The 22,239-nt window shown below is 38.9% G+C and overlaps 1 protein-coding gene across 2 annotated transcripts in view; it reads left to right on the top strand.

Annotated features, from left to right (window-relative positions):
* LOC131757293 (ubiquitin-conjugating enzyme E2 E2) overlaps nucleotides 1–22,239 on the top strand; it is a 375,295-nt gene that overhangs the window by 282,307 nt on the left and 70,749 nt on the right. For both annotated transcript variants that reach the window (XM_059064635.2, XM_067033857.1), the window contains exon 4: nucleotides 9,079–9,211. In XM_059064635.2, the coding sequence (XP_058920618.1) occupies nucleotides 9,079–9,211 (133 nt within the window). The remainder of the gene's footprint in view (nucleotides 1–9,078; nucleotides 9,212–22,239) is intronic.

A 22,239-nucleotide genomic window follows, 5' to 3' on the forward strand; every position in this document is an offset into this window, starting at 1 on the left:
AACAGTGAGAGGCCTGCGTACTGCAAGAAAAAAAAAAAAAAAATAGAACCCTCTATAACACCATACACAAAAATAAACTCAAAATGGATTAAAGACCTAAGTGTAATGCCAGACACTATAAAACTCTTAGGGGAAAACATAGGCAGAACACTCTATGACATAAATCACAGCAAGATCCTTTCTGATCCACCTCCTAGAGAAATGGAAATTTAAAAAAATAAACAAATGGAACCTAGTGAAACTTAAAAGCTTTTGCACAGCAAAGGAAACTATAAACAAGACGAAAAGGCAACCTTCAGAATGGGAGAAAATATTTGCAAATGAAGCAACTGACAAAGGATTAATCTCCATAATATACAAACAGCTCATGCAGCTCAATATCAAAAAAACAAACAACCCAATCCAAAAATGGGCAGAAGACCTAAATAGACATTTCTCCAAAGAAGGTATACAGATTGCCAACAAACACATGAAAGGATGTTTGACATCACTAATCATTAGAGGAATGCAAATCAAACTACAGTGAGGTATCACCTCACACCTGTCAGAATGGTCATCATCAAAAAATCTACAAACAAGAAATGCTGGAGAGGGTGTGGAGAAAATGGAACCCTCTTGCACTGTTGGTGGGAATGTAAACTGATACAGCCACTATGGAAAACAGTATGAAGGTTCCTTAAAAAACTACCACATGGGGCTTCCCTGGTGGCACAGTGGTTGAGAGTCTGCCTGCCGATGCAGGGGACACGGTTTCATGCCCCGGTCCAGAAAGATCCCACATGCCGTGGAGTGGCTAGGCCCGTGAGCCATGACCGCTGAGCCTGTGTGTCTGGAGCCTGTGCTCTGCAATGGAGGAGGCCACAACAGTGAGAGGCCCACATACAGCAGAAAAAAAAAAAAAAAAAAACTACCATATGACCCAGCAATCCCACTCCACTACTGGGCATATACACTGAGAAAGCCGTAATTCAAAAAGAGTCATGTACCACAATGTTCATTGCAGCTCTATATACAATAGCCAGGACATGGAAGCAACCTAAGTGTCCATCGACAGTTGAATGGATAAAGAAGATGTGGCACATCTATACAATGAAATATTACTCAGCCATAAAAAGAAACAAAATTGAGTTATTTTAGTGAGGTGAATGCACGTAGAGTATGTCATACAGAGTGAAGTAAGTCAGAAACAGAAAAACAAATACCATATGCTAACACACATATATGGAATCTTAAAAAAAAGTGGTTCTGAAGAACCTATGGGCAGGAGAGGAATAAAGACACAGATATAGAGAATGGACTTGAGGACATGGGAGGGAGTAGGGTAAGCCTGGATGAAGTGAGAGAGTGGCATGGACATATATACACTACCAAACGTAAAATAGATAGCTAGTGGGAAGCGTGCACATAGCACAGGGACATCAGCTTGGTGCTTTGTGTGGGATAGGGAGGGGGGGAGGGAGACTCAAGAGGGAGGAGATATGGGGATGTATGTATACATATAGCTGATTCACTTTGTTATACAGCAGAAACTAACACACCATTGTAAAGAAAATATACTCAAATAAAGATTTTTTTTAAAAAAATTCCAGTCAATATGAATCTACAGTGTCCAGTATATGTGACCATCAGCCACATGGAGCTATTTGGATTTAAATTCATTAAAATTAAATGAGACTGAAAATGTACTTCCTCCTTCTCATTGCCCTCATTTCAAGTGCCAGATGGCCACATGTGCTCTTCTTTATGATATCGGATCAGGATGAGAACTAGAACATTCCCATCATCACAGAAAGGTTGATTGGACACTGCTGCTCCCAAACAGTTCTGTTGAATAGATATATAATGTGAAGCACATATGTAATGTAAAATTTTCTAGTAGCCACATTTTAAAAAGTAAAAAGTAGGTGAAGTTAATTTTAATATATTTTGGCCCAATATATGCCAAATATTATTTCAGCATGTAATTAACAAAAAGTAATGGTGCATTTTGCTTTCTTTTGCCTTGTCATCAAAATTCGGTATATATTTTACATTCACGGCACATCTTAATTTTTTTTCTGGTATTATATAATTTTTTTTGCACTGCAAATTTTTTTTCTTTTATTTTTATAGAGTTATAGTTGATTTACAATATTATATAATATATATGTGTCAGGTGTGCAACATAGTGATGCACAATTTTTAAAAGTCATACTCCATTTATAGTTATTATAAAAGGTTGGCTGTATTCCCTGTGCTGTACAATATATTCTGTTTTAATTTTTTGAATTTGAATTTGAAATACAATTTTTAAAGGTTACTCTCCATTTACAGTTATTACAATATTACAAAACATTAGCTATGTTCCCCGTATTGTACAGTACATCCTTGAGCCTGTCTTATACCCAATAGTTTGTACCTTCCCCTCCCTTACCCCTATTTTGCACCCCCCAGCCCTGGTAACCACTAGTTCTCTATATCTGTGTCTGCTTCTGTTTTGTTATATTCACAAGTTTGTGCTATTTTTTAGATTCCATGCATTAGTGGTATCATAACAGTATTTGTCTTTCTCTGTCTGACTTATCTCACTTAGCATAATACCCTCCAAGTCCATCCATGTGGCTACAAATGGCAAAAATTCATTCTTTTTTAATGGCTGAGTAATATTCCATTGTATATATGTACCACATCTTTATACATTCATCTGTTGATGGACAGTTAGGTTGCTCCCATATCTTGGCCATTGTAAATAATGATACTGTGAATATTGGGGTACATGTATCTTTTCGAATTAGTGTTTTTGTTTTCTTTGGGTATATACCCAGGAGTGGAATTGCTGGATCATATGGTAGTTCTATTTTTAGTTTTTTGAGAAACCTCCATACTGTTCTCCACAGTGGCTGCACCAATTTACATTCCCTACAGTTTACAACAGTGCACAAGGGTCCCCTTTTCTCCAGAACCTCACCAACATTTGCTGTGTTCTGTTTGATGATAGCCATTCTGACAGGTATGAGGTGATATCTCACTGTGGCTTTCATTTGCATTTCCCTGATTATTAGCGATGTTGAGCATCTTTTCATGACAGCATGTCTTACTTTGAACTAGCTACATTTCAAGTGCTTGATGGCTATATGGCCACCATATTGACCAACACAGTTCTGAACTTTTACACCAGAGTTTCTCAACTGGGATATATTAAAATGATTGTTGGACAGAGCGCTGTGTAGTTCAGGGACCACTGCTGTAAGCTTTGGGCTTGTAAGTGGTGCAGATAGGCCATTCCTAAGATGATGTAGATGGCCAGATTGCTAAGACTCGATCTATGTATTAAGGACATAAATATTCATTTTAAATGAATTTTAAAACACCAATGTCAAGTTCCTGATTCATCCCTCCCTGCCACGTTTCCTCTTGGGATTAACATACACAAACTACTATACATAAGATAGATAACCAACATAGACTTAGTATATATATAGCACAGGGAACTCTACTTAATATTCTGTGATAATCTATATGAGAAAAGGATCTGAAAAAGAGTGAATGTGTATAATATGTATAACTGAATCACTTTGCTGTACACCTGAAACTAACACAACATTGTAAATCAACTATACTCCATTAAATTTTTTTTTAATTAAAAAGTAAAAATAAAGCACCCATCTGTTTTTCAGATAGGTTGTCAGTACTAGTAATTTCTCAAAAAGACACATTTTGGCAGCATGAACCAACTCAGAGTGATACTGTTAACTGAGTTATTTAATCCACTGTTAATAAGTACATAGACAGCTCACTGACTTAAAAGAAGCAATAAAATTTGGAGTTCTGACTGAGAGCCAGATAAAACTTGGAATGGGCACAAATGGAATATACGTTATCTGCAGACATGGCACAGTTTGTGAAGTACCTCCTGCCCTGTGCTTTCGAGGTCCTTCTTTGGTGGCACTATTGGTGACTCCTTAATTAGCTGACATTATATAACTAACCGTGGTGACCATTCTTGAAAAATCATCTTAAAATTCCTCAAAGTGACTCACAAATTATATCTTCAGATTTGGGAAATGTGTCTCTGCACACTGTTTCATAGCTGTATGCTCTCCTGTGTGTATTTTTTAAACTAAATTTCATCTACCTTGAAGTAATGTTGCAAACCTATAATTTACTTTCAAGCCCTTCCTTCTAATAAACTTACCTATGTGTATTGCATCTAATTATAGCGCCTGGGCGTAACCATGTGTATTATTCATCTAAATGAGTGAGCTTGTCTGGCAACAAGGGCTGTTGTTGGCAAGGTTTTGCTGTCATCTGGCCTGAATATTCCGTCTGCCTCACTATCTGCTTCAGAAGAGGGAGGTCAGTGGTCAGATGGGGCAGGGAGGCTGGACCCTGGTCCCTTGCACCATGCTTCAGTACTTGGCCATAAACTTGGCTAACTGTGATTTTCTTTTATTTTATTTTATTACATCTTATTTTAAATAAGAGAAATCAAACTGTAGAAATAAAATTGAACTCTCCTTCATTCTCTATGTTCAGATTTCCTCCCCTCACCCCCTCCAATTCTCCCCTGTTCCTTGCACAGCTACCATCTTGAATTTAGGTAAATTTTTCCAGTTCATTTCCTGAAAGACATTGACATAGATATGTATCCATAAATGATATAAAATGTTGTTTTCTAGTTTCTATAGTAGGATCACACTGTACCTGTGCTACAATTTGCTGTTGGCATAGTTTATCTTAATATAAAAATGTGATACAGATCTAAGAAGAGCTAACTCCTAAGTAAGTTATGAAACCTAGTAATAAAACAGATAACTCCTGAATCCACCACACATCCTGAGAAGTAGAACATCTCCAGAACCATTGAAGCTCCTGTGTGCTACTTCTCCACCCTCTGATTCTACCCAGGAAACTCCTCCCTGGAACTTTTTGTGTATGTCCCTCCATAATTTACTTTCCTGTTTACTTTTAAACTTTGTAGAAATAGTGTCATACCGTATATATTCCTTTTAGACTTGCTTTTTTATCCAGTATGCCATTTCTAAGATTTATCAATGTTAGTCTATATATTTTCACTGCTGTGTAGTATTCCTTTGGGTGAATGTATCCATTTTTCTGTCAGTGAACATCTGTGTTGTTTCTAATTTTGCTATTACAAATAGTGCATCCATGAACATTCTTGTACATGTCTTCTGGTGCATGTGTAAGTTTTTCTGGGGTATGTACCTAGGAATGCAATTCCTGTGTTGTAATATAGAACTGTCTATATTCAGCTGAACTAGGGAAGTCCACATTCTCATTCAGAGTGATCGACACTCTCATCATCAATGGACAGTTCTTGTTTTTCCACATCTTCATCAACACTAGGTTTTGTCAGGCATTTATTTTCGCCTATATATTTTGTGAAATAATATTAAATAGTAATTTTAAGTTTCCTTTCTCTTATTTTAATGAGATTGAGCATTTTTCATATGGTGATGGCCGTTCGTGTTTCCTCTTTTTTCCTTTCTAATGGATTGTTAGTCTTTTCCTTATTGATTGGTAGGAATTTGTATATTATGAACACTAGAATTTTGTCCATTTTATATGATCCAAATATCTTTTCTCAGTTTATGGCTTGCCTTGTCACTCTCTTTAGTCAAACTCCAAAACGTTTGACTTTTGCCCTTAAGTGTTTAATCCATCTGCAACAGAGTTTTACATATTTATTGAGGTAGAAATCAAATTTCTCTGTTGTCCAAAGACAAAACTGTTTTCTTAGCCCCATCAGTTCTGACATATATCAGATTTTCATAGGTGTGTAGAAAAGTTTCAGGAGCTTCTTGGAGCTCCCAAATGCATTCTAGAATCAACGTGTCAAGTTTCGTTTTTTAAAAAACTGTTGGACTGTGGATTAGAATTGCATTGGATCAGGGAGAAATTGACATACCCAGGATCCTGTGTCTTCCTACCTATAAACTTGGTGTCTCCATCTATTGATATTTAATTTTCTTGAGTGTATTTCAATATGTTTTATAATTTTCTCCATTAAAATCTTACATATTTTTAATGAAATTTATTCATAAGTTTCTTATATTTTTAATACTATTATAAAAGATATCTTAAAATACATTTTCTAATTTTGCTGGTGTGTTGAATACAGTTGATTTTGCCTGTTGATCTTACATCCAGCTACTTTGCTAAACTTTTATTAAATTTAATAAATTATGTATAGATTTGGGGAGGTTTTTTCTGTGTCCATAAATACTGCAAATGCCAACAGCTTTATTTCTTCCATCCCAATCCATAAATCTTTTGGTTTTTTTCCTGTGTCTTTCATGCCTTGATGAACATGAGCTCTAGTACAGTAATGATTAGAAATGGATATAGTGGGCATCCTTGTCATGTTCCTCAGTTTTTAAAGGGTGTGCTTTAATATTTTACCATTGAATATATAGTTGCTGTGAGGGTTTTGTTATATGCTTTTTATCAGGTTAAAGATGTTTCTTACTATTCTAATTTTGCTAGGAGTTTTTATCTTAAATAGCTATCATTTTTAATAAAAAAGCACCTATGGAGTGCTTTTTCTGCACCTATGGAGATTATCATTTTCTTCTACTTTAATGTGTTATAAGGCAAATTACAATAATAATTTTCTATTATTAAACTATCCTTGCATTCCCAGAATAATCCGAACTTGGTTAAGATGCATGCTTTTTTGGATTTGGGGGTTTTGGGGTTTTTTTTTGGTGTCACCATACAAAAATGTTCCATAATTATTGACTGTATACTTCATACCTGTGACTTATTTATTTTGTAACTGCAAGTTTGTACCTCTTAATCTCCATCACCTGTTTCTCTCATCCACCAACCCCTCCTCCCCTCTGGCAACCACCTGTTTGTTCTCTGTATCTGTGAGTCTGTTCTGTTTTCTTACATGTATTCTTTTGTTTTTTAGATTCCACATGTAAGTGAAATGATGTGGTATTGTCTTTCTCTGTCTGACTTATTTCACTTAGCATAATACCCTCAAGGTCCATCCATGTTGTCCCAAATGGCAAGATTTCATACTTTTTATGGCTCAGTAATATTCCACTGTGTGTATATATGTACCACATCTTCTTCATCCATTCATCTATCAATGGTACTTAGGTTGCTTTTTGTATCTTGGCTAGTGTAACTAATGCTGTAGTGAACACTGGGATGCATATATCTTTTCAGTTACTCTTCAAATTACTGTTTTAATTTCTTCAGATAAATACCCAGAAGCAGAATTACTGGATTGTATGGTAGTTCTATTTTTACTTTTTTAAGGAATCTCCATACTGTTTTCCATAGTGGCTATACCAATTTACATTCCCACCAACAGTACACAAGGGTTCCCCTTTTGTTCACATCCTCAACACTTGTTAATTATTGTCTTTTTGATGATAGCCATTCTGACAGGTGTGAGGTGATATCTCATTGTGGTTTTGATTTTCATTTCATGATTAGTGATGTTGAGCATCTTTTCATGTGCTTGTTGGCCATCTGTATGTTTTCTTTGGAGAAATATCTATTCAGGTCCTCTGCCCATTTTTTAATAGGTTGTATGTTTTTTGATGTTGAGTTGTATGGGTTCTTTGTATACCTCGGATATTAACCCCTTATCGAATGTATCATTTACAAATATCTTCTCCCATTCAGTAGGCCACCTTTTCATTTTGATGATAGTTTCCTTCACTGTGCAAAGGTTTGTTAGTTTGATGTAGTCCCATTTGTTCATTTTTGCTTTTGTTTCCCTAACCTGAGGAGACATATACAAAAAAATATTGCTAAGATGTCAATCTTAGATGTCAAAGAGTGTACTGCCTTTGTTTTCTTCTAGGATTTTTATGGCTTTAGATCTTACGTTTAAGTCTTTAATCCATTGTGAGTTTAATCATGTATATGGTGTCAGAAAGTAGTCCAGTTTGATTCTTTTGCATGTAGCTGTCCAGTTTTCCCAGCACCATTTATTGAAGAGGCTGTCTTTTCCCTATTGTATATTTTTCCTCCTTTGTCATAGATAAGATGCATGCTTTTTTGATATACTGCTCAACAATGAATTTTTTGCAGATATGAACTAATTTCAAAATAAGAAAGAAGACAAATCTTTGTTGGCAATAAACTCTTCCCAAGCACTTTAACAGGGTTTCCCACTTTGCTACAACGTGTGAGGGGAATTTCTGGCTGTTAGATGTACATATTAGCTTGATGGGGCAAGAGGAACACTGGAGCTAAACTATAATCTCACTTTGCCTTCTGTTACCCTGGGAGAATTAACACAGTTAAGTTGACTTGTGTGGGCCTTATTTTCCTCAGTGAGTTTCTCTGCGACTGGGGGAAGTATGTTTGCTGCTAGTAACCATGTGGCTTCCCGTGCTTCACTGTTAACCCATCATCATCATCCAATAAACATTTACTTACTAGGCACTGAGAACAAGGCAAAATCTGTTCCTCAAAGAACTTCCAGGGAGGGATGGAAAAAGCAAACAGTTACACAATACAGGTATAAAACAAAAGGATGCATCTTATCTTCTACAGACCACACTAGTTCGAGGGTGTGGACGTTAGCCAGGAATCTTTGGGTGGAGATAGAAAAGAAGATTCAGATGGGAATGATACTTGAGCTGAGTCTTATGAATGATGAACATTTACTGATCTCCATGAACCTCTTTTGTGTTCTTAGTTAACAAAGGATTAGAGTATATTTTTCTCCGGTGTCCCTTGTAGCTTTGAAAATTTATCTTTTTGACACTATATCACCTTTTTCAGGATCTCAGAAATAATTTTATGCTTTATTAAACATTTGTGCTCCTACCTCTGGTCTACGGTCCTTGGAATCTTTAGTTTCATAAGTTTAGGGTTATGAATAGCAAAACAGAATCGTCTTGGTTCTGTTTTATTTAGCAATACCAACATGTTTCATTTATAAAATACTGATGGTGTTGACAAGTGACTCCTTATGTAGAATTAATCTATTAACTGGGTGTGTTTTTATGGAATGGCTCAATTTATTGTTACCATAAATAGATTTTTTTTTAAATTCCAAGCTTTATATAATCTCTAAGCACATTTCATTTGTATGTCTTATTTCAGTGCTGGACCCAAAGGAGACAACATTTATGAATGGAGGTCAACTATATTGGGACCCCCAGGATCTGTCTATGAAGGAGGGGTGTTCTTTCTTGACATTACCTTTTCACCAGACTATCCGTTTAAACCCCCCAAGGTCAGTATGAAGTATTCATCCATTTTTAGCAATATGTATTGTTGCATATATGTGTGTGTGTGTGTGTGTGTGTGTGTGTGTGTGTGTGTATTCTTCAGTGTACATACCTAGGAATGCATGTCTGTTCTCTTAGCATAGGCAACTTCCCAGGGCTGATTGTATGTAAATGGAAACAGAATGTGAAAAATTGTTTAATCCCTCACCCCAGCCCTTTACACATACTTCGTTGCTTTTTTCATCCTTCCTCATGTCGCCTTTCTGTGGTACATGTTTGAGTGTAACATAAGACAGCATGTTATGGGTGGAGGTAGGGACAGAGGATGGGCTGGTGCCAGCCATAGATCCAGGGGAACCAGACCTGACCTGGGGGTGAGGGAGCCCACCACGGCCAGGCTTTAGGCACCAGCTGCAAGCTTTGAGTTTGATGCCTCCAGGGCTCAGCTGCCCATTTGAATTCCACATGCACTAGAGTGGAGAGTGTGACCCACAGAGACTGAGAAATCATGTCAGGAAAATGCAATAAAGAAGAATTTATAATAGTCCATTAATAAATATGATGGATTAATGAAAAGCCATACATAAATGACTGAAGAAAGTATAAGAGCACTGTCATCAGAACATGGGCGAATTTTCACTTACTTAATACAAGATGATATCCTTTAAGAATTCTTCACATAACTTTCTACTGCCTGTAAGTCGGTCATTTGATGACTTTAAATTCATTCTTTTTTTTAATTTTTAGTTTATATTGGAGCATTTTGGATTAACAATGTTGTGTTAGTTTCAGGTGTACAGCAAAGTGATTCAATTCTACATATGCATGTATCTATTCTTCTTCAAATTCTTTTCCCATTTAGGTTATTAGAGAATATTGATCAGAGTTCCCTGTGCTATAAAGTAGGTCCTTGTTGGTTATCTGTTCTAAATATAGCAGTCATTCTCCACTTTGGAAAGGAAAAGACCCAGAGGACATTGATTCTGTCTGTTGGCCACCAAGCACAATTCTTATTTCATCTGGCTTAACTTCTCAATGTAGAGGGAAGTAAAACTTATTTGAGTTGTCAGCTGGAGTGAACAATTTAAAAAGCAAGACTCAGGGGCTTCCCTGGTGGTGCAATGGTTGAGGGTCCGCCTGCTGATGCAGGGAACATGGGTTCGTGCCCCGGTCCGGGAAGATCCCACATGCCGCAGAGTGGCTGGGCCCGTGAGCCATGGCCACTGAGCCTGCGCGTCCGGAGCCTGTGCTCCGCAACAGGAGAGGCCACAACAGTGAGAGGCCCGCGTGCCGAAAAAAAAAAAAAGAAAAAAGCAAGACTCAGACTAGACCTTTACCTTCCTGTGATCCCCCTCCCTGGCTCCTACCTCCCCTCTCTTCCTTTCTTCCTTCCTTTCCATTGAGGTTTGGATCTTGTTTTGGTATCAAAGCAAAAAGTAATAACTATCATTTTACCAAATAGGAAACCCATGCACAGAGAAACTAAGTAACTACCCAGCATAATGCGAATGATATCAGGATTGAACCTAGGAGGTCTGGCTCAAGATAGTGTTCCTTACTACATTACACGGTACATTTTAACCAAGATGATAGAGCTGGTGGCACTGGGACCACCTAAGGCTGCATTTGGTCATTTTTTTAGTGATGAAGCCCCAGTATAAGTAATCTTTATTTTCTCCTTTTACTGGGTGGGAACTTTATGTCTTCCCTTCTACTTTGGACCAGCCCATAAGTCATCTGGTTTTACCTGTTGCACTGCCGGTGATGTAGGACCTTTCTCTGCAGCCCCATCAGTAACGGAAGCACAGGTGGTGAGGAGGAGGGAAAACTCACATCAGGCAGTTGTGCTGCCTATAAGCCTGGTGTGGTCTGTTCTATGAAACATACATCTCACAAAATGTGTGGGCTTATCGAGCTTCTGCATGACAGAAATGTGTAGATTAAACAAACCCAGGAGGGAAAACGGATTAATAGGTTAGATAAAATAATTCTGTTTCTGAAAACGCCTCCCTGATGGACTCGAAGGATCGGCCAAAACTAACAAGGTGGAATGTAAATGGCTCAAGTTATAGTATTTCATTGAAAATTCAGAAAGAAATCATGATACAAGATAGGAAAGAGAGACTTGCTTTATTTTCATATAAATAAAATGTGTGGCTTTATGACTGAGTACAATTCTGTGGGAACTTGAAGTTCTTGAAGCCTTAAGGAGATATTTTTAGGAGCACAATCTCTGGAACTCTGAGCCCATTGGATGGTATCAGGGGTGCTCTTCATTTTCAGAAAACAGGAATAAGCTGGGGAGGGAAAGAGCTATTAGCATTCTTGAGTTTCTTCACTGGAGTGGGCGTCCTCTGTGTGAACTCATCTCTCCTCCAAAACACCCTAGTAAGGCTGGGATGTTCCCTTTCACAGAGAAGTGGACTTACATGAGGTTTGGAGAGGTTTTCTAATAATATACAGCCAGGAATCTACTGAACTTGGCCTCCAGGGACCATGAACTTTCCACTGAATTATACATAGTTACCCTGGAGATGTTTACTAGGAAAAATAGGACCTAAGAGGAATGTGATAGCTGTTCTCTGATGTTTCAGAAACTGTGTGGGGTTAGACTTGCTCCTGGATGGCTGGATGGGACAAAAATAGAAGCAGAAGGGTGTCAGTTACAGGGAAGCAGATTTCGATTCCACGTGAGGAAAATCTGACCGATCGCTGGACAGCCTGCGTTTGAATAGCTTCGCCTCTGAGACCAGGCTTCCCTTTCCTGGGAGTGTTCAAAGAAAAAAGCTGAATTAGAACCTGTCAAGAATACTGCCAGAAAAAAACTAAATCCCTCCAGTGGATAAATTTGATTAGACAATCTATTAGGACAAAGAAAAATCAAACTTTGGTAATCAAATTATCATTTAAATGCACATTTATTAGAAACCCGTGGGAAGTTCTCAAAGCAAATTATCACCACCTAATTTATCAGTTTTGGAAATCAGATTTTGTAAACAGAGGTGTTACTCTAAAGGGGAATGTTTGTGAGTGTCTTGAAAACTGTTCACTAAAACAAAGACTGACTAATAATTTGAAAGTACCACACCCATCCTTTCTAGTCTCCTGTTACTCTAAATAGTCCATATTTGTGATTAAGTCTTGTTTATTTCTCTGTCACCTACATCCTTTGCTCTTTTTCCAATAATCTCAGGTACACACTTTGATTCATGCAGCATTTTCCAGTGCTCTGAAGAATGAACCAGGGTAGCTGTAGGTGTCAGAGAGAATCGTTGATGAGAGCAGAGGTTCACAAATCAACCTGATTGGCCATCTAATCGTTATCAAATATCTACCATAAAATGATTCTGTTGTGCCATTGAATCCATGAGATCCCTTTTCCCAAACTCTCAGACTGGGAATCCTTACTGAGAACTTTTAACTCCTATCGTGCTCAAATCTGTCACGTAAAGGGCAGTGGAGTGGCTTGGATGCCTCTTCTTGCCACAGGGACTTTTTGAATATCCCACACTCCAACACCTAATTTTTCACACTTTCAGAGGAACCATTCCAATAACTCCTTCCAGAAGTCACCTAACTTCTAACAAGGCAAGCAAAACACATTTTTCATGCAGTATGTAATGTTCATTACACTTAGTATACTAGTTTTAAATCTATCAAGTACTAGTTGTACTTTCAAATGCTGTTATCAGCACAATTTTTAGTCCACTGATTTTTTTATCTAATCAATATATGTTTATGCCTCTTTTACTCAATGCACGGCATGTCTGTATGATACTGGTAGTTGTCTCTGATGCCAAGTCTTTAGTTGAATACTTAACCACCAGTGATGTCATTTCTCTGAGAAAATATCTGTTTAGTGAAACTTTATCCAGGAATAATATATTATATGGCCAGAAAGAAAAGCATAATACTCCCATAACTTTGTCTGTGGAGCCTTTAACCATACTCAAATATTTAAAATATTTTTGATCAAAAAAAAGAAAGAAAAGCATAATAAATCAGTGGTATGTCCCAGTCTTTGAATACTGTATTTCTTTTTCAGTGTAGACATACATTTTAATGTTATAATTCAGATGTATATTTATTTGTAAAGTAAGAGTTGTTTTGTATCTTATTGGGGATTACATTTGCACACTCATATCATAGATAATTACTCCTGTGCTCAAAACCAGCACTTTTTAAAGTCTAATATGTAAATATTTTCATGTGTACTTGAAAACTTCAGAAGCAAAATAATGGAATAAGTTTTATTCCTATAGTATTATTTTTTCTGCTAAAAACCCTTTGAAAAGATGGTGACACACTGTGTCTGGTGTTTCGTATCTTAGAGATTCTGATGACATACATTCTAAGGATAAGGGGTCTTGTTAGGTAACAGGTCAGAGCTGTGTTTTTGTGGTAGAAATCATAGACATAGCCTATTCATAATTGGCTTTTTCTGTCTCCCTGTGGATCTGGATATTTTATAAAATAAATAAATAAGTGGGCCTTCTACGTAGATCTAAGAGTGGGTCAGTAGAAGGATCAAACGTGCTTGTTGTTTATTTTTAGTATCTCGGGCCACCTATGTGCCAGTGAGATGCACTATACTGATACTCATATCTGTTACTGGAAAGCATTGTTTTCGTGGTAGTGGCAAGACAGTATCTGCCAGTAGGTATTTTCCAAAAAGGAATGATAAAATTTGTGCCTAGGATGTTTAAAAAAATAAACAGAAAAACTACAGGCATCCATATTTGTTTGAGAAAAAAAGCTCGTTGGTATTAGTAGTATCTAAAAGCTTTTTAATATAGCACGTACCTCCATTAAAAATTGCATCAAATACATTTTAAAATAAATCTTAACTTAGAAATCATTTCAGAGTGTGTTGTATGTTTTATGGTTTGGTTTGGTTTTCTATGAAATTAACTGTGGTTTGCTTACTAATGAAAAGTCAGTTAACAGGAAAGGTATTCATTGCTTTCACACAATGGAATAGATAATTTAGGTCTGTTAGATATTTGAAATTTTCGTTTTCTTAAATTGATAGGTCGAGGCTAATTGTGAATAAGGTAGCTAACTAGTTATACAAGAAGCAACGATACCCAGCATTTGAAAGCCAGAGAGAGATCTGAAACTAAAGTTCATCAGGGATTTCCAAAATTTTTCTGCTGCTGCTCAAAGAAGAAAGCTGACAGTGTCCCCCAGCATTTTCAGAGAGACCAGTGGTTTACATGCGTAACCCAACTGCCTGCTCATTCACTCTGGTCTTGGAGAGAGAGAACACAGTTGTCATGGAGTGACATGAATTTACTTGTTTTTAACCTGTGTTCATACATTCATATAAAGCTTGGCCATGGATCAGGTGCTTTCACATGGATTGGCCTGCCTATTTGACATGTCCACTTGAGCACCCAGCAGTCAGGTCCCAAACCAAACTGTTGATGACACAGCCCACCCAACTCCTGCCAATCCAGGTCCTCCAGTGCTCCCCACCTCAATGTATGGGAACTCCATTTCTCCAGTTGCTAGAGCTTAAAATCTTGACTCTTCTCACACAGCCTAGCCATATCCCATCTCACCAGCTCAAAATAAATATTCAGAATAAACCCAGATCTAACCATTTAGTAATACTCTTTCTAGTAGTAACGCTCTGGCTCCAGCCTCCATCAGCTGCTTCCCTCCCCTGAATTATTGTTGAGTCTCCTATCTGATCTCCCTGCTTCTCCCTTATCCCTCCTGCAGTGTATACCTCTGCATCAAATGATCCATTTATAGTGTGAATTAGAGTACATACATTCTTGGCCTGAAAACTCTCCATGATTCTCACCTCACTAAGTAAAAGCACACAAGACCATACAGAATCACACTGAAATCGCCAGCTGTCACTCTTGGTCCAAATACTCTAAGCAGGCTCCTTCCAGGTAGCCTTGACGTTTGCTCTTCCTCTGCCTGCATTGTCTTCCCGCAGAAATTCACATGGCACACTCCCTTCCTCCCTGCAGGTATCTGCTCAGTGTCACCTTCCAGGGAAGGTCTCATGTGACAACCTCCAACCACCTTATGCTCCTGAACTCCCCCTACCCCACCTGCAAACGTGGCTTTTCTCCATAGCACTTCTCCCTCCTAGCATCCTGTGTTTCTCTGTTGATGAGTTGGTGATGCTTCCCTTTCTCTAGTTAGCATGTAAGCTCCACGAGCACAGGCACTTGTCTATGTTTATGTCACTTCTGAATTCCCAGCACCTAGAACAATGCCTGGCGATCCAGTAGGCCTACAATAAAAAATGTGTTGAATTAATTTAATACATACAACTTTGCCATGGAGAGATAGCATTTACCCTCCCACACACACTTCATAGATCAGAAAACTGAGGCCCGTGGAGGTCACGTGGCACACAGGTCACATAAGAAGTAGGTAGCAGAACTGGAGTTCAAACCCAGTTCTCAACTGAACCTTTCATTCCCCAGGTACAGAGAAAATTTAAATTACTTAAATCCTGGAAGAAGGCACACTTGTTCTTGGATTTTACACTCTGATATAAATTCACTGTATTAGATCATTCTCTAAAACAGGTTTTTGGGAGGGAGATGAAAGAGGTGAACCAGGGAGGGAAGAACGCTACGAAGAGATTCTGAGTCCCCTGCAGTTTTGCCAAAGGCACCTGGGGCTCTTCACCAATGAGTTCCTAATTAGCATACTCTGCAGTATTAAATGTGTGGAACGGTAAATACTGATTTCTGTATTTTGCTAGCCCTAAGCTAAAGGAGAAGTCATTTCCTGGGTATAAAAGGAACATACCTCAACATAATAAAGGCCATAAACAACAGACCCACAGCTAACATTATACTCATTGGAGAGAATTGAAAGTGTTTCCTCTAAAATCATGAACAGGGCAAGGATGCCCACTCTCACCGCTCCTATTCAATATAGTCCGAGAAGTTCTAGCCAGAGCAGTTAGGCAACACAAAGGAATAAAAGGCATACAGATCAGAATGGAAGAAGTAAAATTGTTATTATTTGCTGATGGTATGATCCTGTATAGAGAAAATCCCAGAGAATTAGTCAAAAAATTGTTGCAGTTAATCAATGATTTCAGTAAAGTGGCAGGATACAAAATCAACATACAGATGTCAATTGCATTCCTTTACACTAATGATGAAGCATCTGAAAAAGAAATAAAACCATCCCATTCACTATAGCATCAAAAACAATGAAATACTTAGGAATGAATTTATCCAAGGAAGTGAAAGATCAGTATAATGAAAACTATAAAATTTCGCTGAAAGAAACTGAAGACACAGACAAATGGAAAGACATCTCATGTTCGTGGATCAGAAGAATTAATGTTGATAAAATGGCCATACTACCCAAAGCCATCTACAGATTCAATGCAGCCCCCATCAAAATGTCAAAGGCATTCTTCACAGAAATAGAAGAAACAATCCTAAAATTTGGGCAGAAGCATGAAAGATCCTGAATAGCCAAAAAAGAACAAAACTGGAGATATCATGCTCCTGGATTGCAAACTATACTACAAAGCCATAGTAAAAAATAACAGGTCTGGTACAAAAATAAGCACATCTACCAGTGGAACAGAGTAGACATCCCAGAACTATATGGGCAACTAATATTTAAACAGGGGATCCAAGAATGCTCAATGGGGAAAAGGTTAGCCTCTTCAACTAATGGTGCTAGGAAAACTAGAAACACATACAGAACAATGAAATTAGACCCCTGTCTCACACCACTCAGAAAAATCAACTCAAAATGGATCAAAGACTTAAACATAAGACCTGATACCCTAAAACTTGTAGAAGAAAACATAAGGAAGAAGCTCATCCTTATTGGTCTTGGCAGTAATTTGGGAGGCACAACACCAAAAGCACAAACAACAACAAAAATCAACAAATAGGGCCACATCAAACCCACAAGCTTCAGCACAGCAAAACAGACAAGTAGCAAAATGAAAAGACAGCCTACCAAATGAAAGAATATTTCTGCAAAGCACATATTGGTAAGAGGCTAATGTCCAAAATATATAAAGAACTCAGTCAATTCAATAACAACAACAAAAACTGATTGACAAATGGGCAGAACTGAATAGACATTTCTCCAAAGAAGATACACAGATGGCCAACAGGCATGTGAAAAGATGCTCAACATCGCCCATCGTCAGGGAGATGCAAGTCAAAACCGCAATGGACTATCACCTCACACCTGTCAGAAAGGATGTAATCAAAAAAGACAAGAGACAACAGATGCTGGTGAGGATGTGGTGAAAAGGGGTCCCTATCTGGTGGGAATGCAGATAGGTCCACCCACTATGGAGGTTCCTCAAAAAAATTAAAAATGGATTTATTTACCATATAATCCAGCAATTCCACTTCTAAGTATACACCCAAAAGAAATGAAAACAGGAATTCAATGCGATATATGCACCCTCATTTTTATCACAGCATTATTGACAATAGCCAGGATACAGAAACAACCCAAATGCCCATCAATGGATGAATGGATAAAAAAGATGTGATACATATACACAACAGAATATTATTCATCTGTGAGAAAAGAAAATATCCTCCCATTTGTGACAACATGGGTGGACCTTGAGAACATTACGCTAAGTGAGATAGAGAAAGACAAGTACTGAATAATAGCACTTATATGTGGAATCTACAAAAAATTAAACGTGTAAAAAACAGTAAAACGGTGGTTACCAGAGAGGATGGGGCTGGGCGGCAATAATGGCGTTTAAAGGTACAAACTTGTAATGAGTAGTAAATAAGCCACAGAGATGCACAGTATAATGAATATAGACCAAATATTGTATTATAATTATACAATTGATAAATATAGCTACATCAGCAATCACGTTACAGTATACAAATTTATCAAAGTAACACATTTTACACCTTAAACTTATACAATGTTGCATGTCACATTTATTCAAATAGGTAGGGAGATCTAGAGAGAGAGTGAGAGAGATGGATAGATGGATAGATACATACATAAATGGATGGATGGATGGATAGATAGATGCATAGATAGATAAATGATGGATGGATAGATGGATGGATGAACTGACTAACTACTTTTCTACGTGGAGACCCTGACCCTGGCCTGGCTGGTCTTCAGCGTTGCCCAGTTGAGCTGGCAGGAAACTGGGCTCTGCTCTGGCTTTGGAACTCCTCCATCTCCACCCTCAACCTGCCAGGGACCAACTTCCTCTTCCTCTGCTGCCAAATTATCCATTCCCTGGAGGGACTCCTTTACTCCTTCCCTTCTCCCTCATCTCTATCCTCAGCCTTTTCACCACGGTGTCGCCACAGGCCTGAGCATCCTCAGGACCATTAGCACCGAGCACTGCCTTTCGGTCTCGTGGCCCATCTGGTACCACTGCCACTGCCCAAGACACATGCCAGCTATCGTGTGTGCCCTGCTCTGGGCCCCATCCCTGCTGAATGTTCTGGGGGGAACTGCGGGGGCTTCCTGTTTCGGGGTTCTGACCAGGTTTGGTGTCCGGTGTGTGATTTCGTCACTGCCACGTGGCTGATTGTTGTACTGCTGGTTCTCTCCAGGTCCAGCCTGGCCCTGCTGTCGGGGTCCTCTGTAGCCCCCAGCAGATGTGGTGACCGGACTCCACATGGTCATTCCACTCACAAGGCTGATCTTTCTTCTCTTCGGCCTGCCCTTTGGCTGTGCTGGATTCCGAACGATTCCAGTCTGCTCTTATATTATCTCAGAAGGACCAGATGATCCTGTCTCTTAACAGCAGCACCAAGCCCATCATTGACTTTTTCTTTGGCTCCTTTAGGCACCCGAGGCATCAGAGGCTCTCGGGTTGGTTCTCCAGGGGCCTTTGGAGGACATAACTGGGGTGGGGAACAGTGGAGGTAGCCTTCCTCAGGAAACCGTGGAGATTTCAGGAAACAGGTTCGTGCAGTGATTCTGTATCAAGCAGGGTTCAGTCAGAGCAGTGGTACAGCTGGTCCTCCGCATCCATGGAAATACTCCAGGATCTGCAATCGGTTGAATCCACAGATGCAGAGCGCAGGGATAGGGAGGGCCAACTAGGAGGGGCTTGAGCATCTCGGATTGTCATGTCCTCCGGGAGCTACTGGAACCCATGCCCTGTGGCTACCGAGGGAAGACTGTACTCATAGGATGAGTCTACATACAATTGTGTAAGGAGATATATATGTATCTGTAGGACCCCACACAACGGTAGGTTCTGGTTAAATTGTCTCCGGGAGGCTGTTGTCTGATGCTAGAGCTTGAAGTCTGCAGGGCAAGCTAGAACCCGGGAACATGAGCTAAAACCCACGAGAACCGTCGGGAACTCATGTCAGTCTCTCATCGCCTGCGGTTTTGATGATACAGGAGTTCTGCAGAAGAAGGTGGCTCCCGGCCCCATGGAGTAAATAAATACACCCCCGGGCCAGGAGTCAGAGGAGCTGAAGGAGTATCCCGGGGAGGGTGGAGCACTGCACCAGTGAGATGAGCCTACAGAGAAGCAGCAACACCTATGAGCACCCTGATGCCCTGGCACCAGCCTTCCACACATGGAAGCCATGTCTCTGCTCCCTTCTTTTCAACCACCAACTCTTGCGCACAATGCCTCTTGGTGCCCACCTAACCAGACACATGTATGGAAGGGAATTCTGCGCAACGCAGTTCAGCCTAACCAGGTTGGCACTTTTCAGACCCATCACCGTTTACCATTGTCAACTCGGCACCCATAAACACCTCATTAAACCCCACTTAAGTCCAAACAGGATAATAAAGCAAAGTCAAGCTTCTCCCTAACCCTGACACCTACACCGCGTGCACCTGAAACATAGCATTCTTTTTCCTAAAAGAGGATGCATCTTTTCATGTGCGATACCCCATTTATATATCTTTTTTGAAATGTCTGTTCAAGCTCACTATCCATTTTTATTGTTGCTTGTCTCTTTACATTGATTTGTTGGCACTCTTTATATATTTTAAATAAAAATCCTTTGTCAGATTTATGTAGTACAAATATTTTTTCCCAGTCTGGGACTTGCCTTTTCATTTTTGAAATATCTTTTGGTGGGCAGAGGTTTTTGTTTTTTATGTACTCTATCAAATTTTTTATTTTATGGTTAGTGCTTTATGCATTCTGAGAAACCTTTGACTACTCCCAAGGAAGCAAAGATATTCTCCAATATTTTTTCTTTTTTTTTTTTCAATTTAAAGGCCTGCCTTTTATTCTGACATTATAGCTTTTTGCCATTTTATTGTTAAAATGTCCTTTCTTTTATGAAATTACAGTCCTTGTAGATTGTAGATAGTAGATTCCCCTTCCACTCATCTGTTTATTTTCCAATTTTTTTTACAGTATCATAATTTTTGCTTTTACGTTTAAATGTATGAGCCTTTTCAAATAAATTTGTGTGCAAAATTTGAGGTAGGGGTCAAGGTTCCTTTTGTCCCATACAGTTATCTAGTTTTTCCAGCACTGCTTGTTGAAAAGACAATCTTTCCCCCCATCACCCCCATTGAATTATTTAGCCCCTCTGTCAAAAACTAGCTTTATAAGTATGGGACTGTTTCTGGATGTTCTGATCTGTTCTCTTAGTCTATTCCAGGAGTCAGCAAACTATAGCCTATGGGCCAAAGCCAGCTCACTGCCTGCTTTTGTAAATAAAGCTTCACTGGAACATAGCCATGCCTGTTCGTTTACATGTTGTCTGGGGCTGCTTTCCTACTCCAGCACCAGGGTTGAAGAGTTGTGAACGAGACTATATGGCCTCAAAGACTAAAATATTTATTATCTAGCCCTTTATAAAGCAAGTTAGCTGGCTGATCTCTAGTCTATTCTTAAACCAACACCCACTGTTCTGATGACTGTCGCTTTGCATTAAGTCTTCAAATCAAGTAGTATATGTCCTCTAACTTTGTTTAAATTTTTCAGTATTATTTTAGCTACCCAATTCTTTTGCATTTGCCTAGAAATTTTGGAATAAACTTCTCAATTGCCGCAAAAAATCCTGATGGGATTTTGTTGAATCTATTAATTAATCGGGGGATAATTGACATATTAGAATAGTCTTTGAATTAAAAAAGTAAAAGAAATCATTTCACAGGTCAATTTCATACTTAGTGCCAAAACAGCCTTATATCCTCAGTATCATGACTGGGCTATTGCTTACATTTTATGAGTCAGTAATTTGTCTTTTTAGTTTGTTCTCCTTTTTCATAAACCTTTAAAAGTGGTATGCTATACTTTAATGTTGTGAGAAATTTCAGAATCAATGTGGTGAATAAAAATAGAGCAAAACAGTGGTCATTGTCTTCCTGCTTTTAAAACAAGGTACATTGTATCCATCTGTGTGTGCAGCAACTGCCCCAGCTACCACCAATATAAGAGTTACTGAAAGTAGGATTGGATTTTGTTTGTTTTGAGGGCAAGGAATACCAACTTTATTTGTTCTAAACCAAATATGCCCATAAGCTAATAGGAAATCAGCCATTAGGCTGACAGGAAGTTCAATTTAGTCACATTTTGGGTGGATTCCTTTCTCCCTAGCTTTCCAGAATCTGATGCAGTTACAAACTTTGGAGAAAGACTTTTGGTTTTCCACTGTCTCCTCTGAAATGCTTATTGCCCAAGCCAACTTAATCTCTTCAGATTGGATCAACTCAACCACCGACACCTTTGCCCAACTCTGATGGAGCTGGTGTGTGATCAGCCCCTCTGATATCTACCATCCTCCCCCATCAGAGCCTGGCCGTAGATATGGGGGCTTCGAACAAGGGTTTTGCTATGTCCCTCCACGCTCTGGAATTCCTTCTCTGTGGAGTGTGCCCTCCTTCCAGATGGGAATCGGTGTTTGTGGATATTACTGTCAGCATATCTGGGAGAAGTGGGCAGGTCTGCATCTCTTCACAAAGGTTGTTCTTCTACAGGGAGGTTAAATGAACAAAGGAAACTGGAGTGAGACATTCGGATGTTTGGAAAACAAGGAGTTCTCTTGCCGTCACGGCCAGGGAAAGATGGCAACTTGTTTATCAGAGATTTTTC

Source organism: Kogia breviceps, chromosome 5 (assembly GCF_026419965.1).
Source record: "Kogia breviceps isolate mKogBre1 chromosome 5, mKogBre1 haplotype 1, whole genome shotgun sequence".
NCBI classification, from domain to species: domain Eukaryota; kingdom Metazoa; phylum Chordata; class Mammalia; order Artiodactyla; family Physeteridae; genus Kogia; species Kogia breviceps.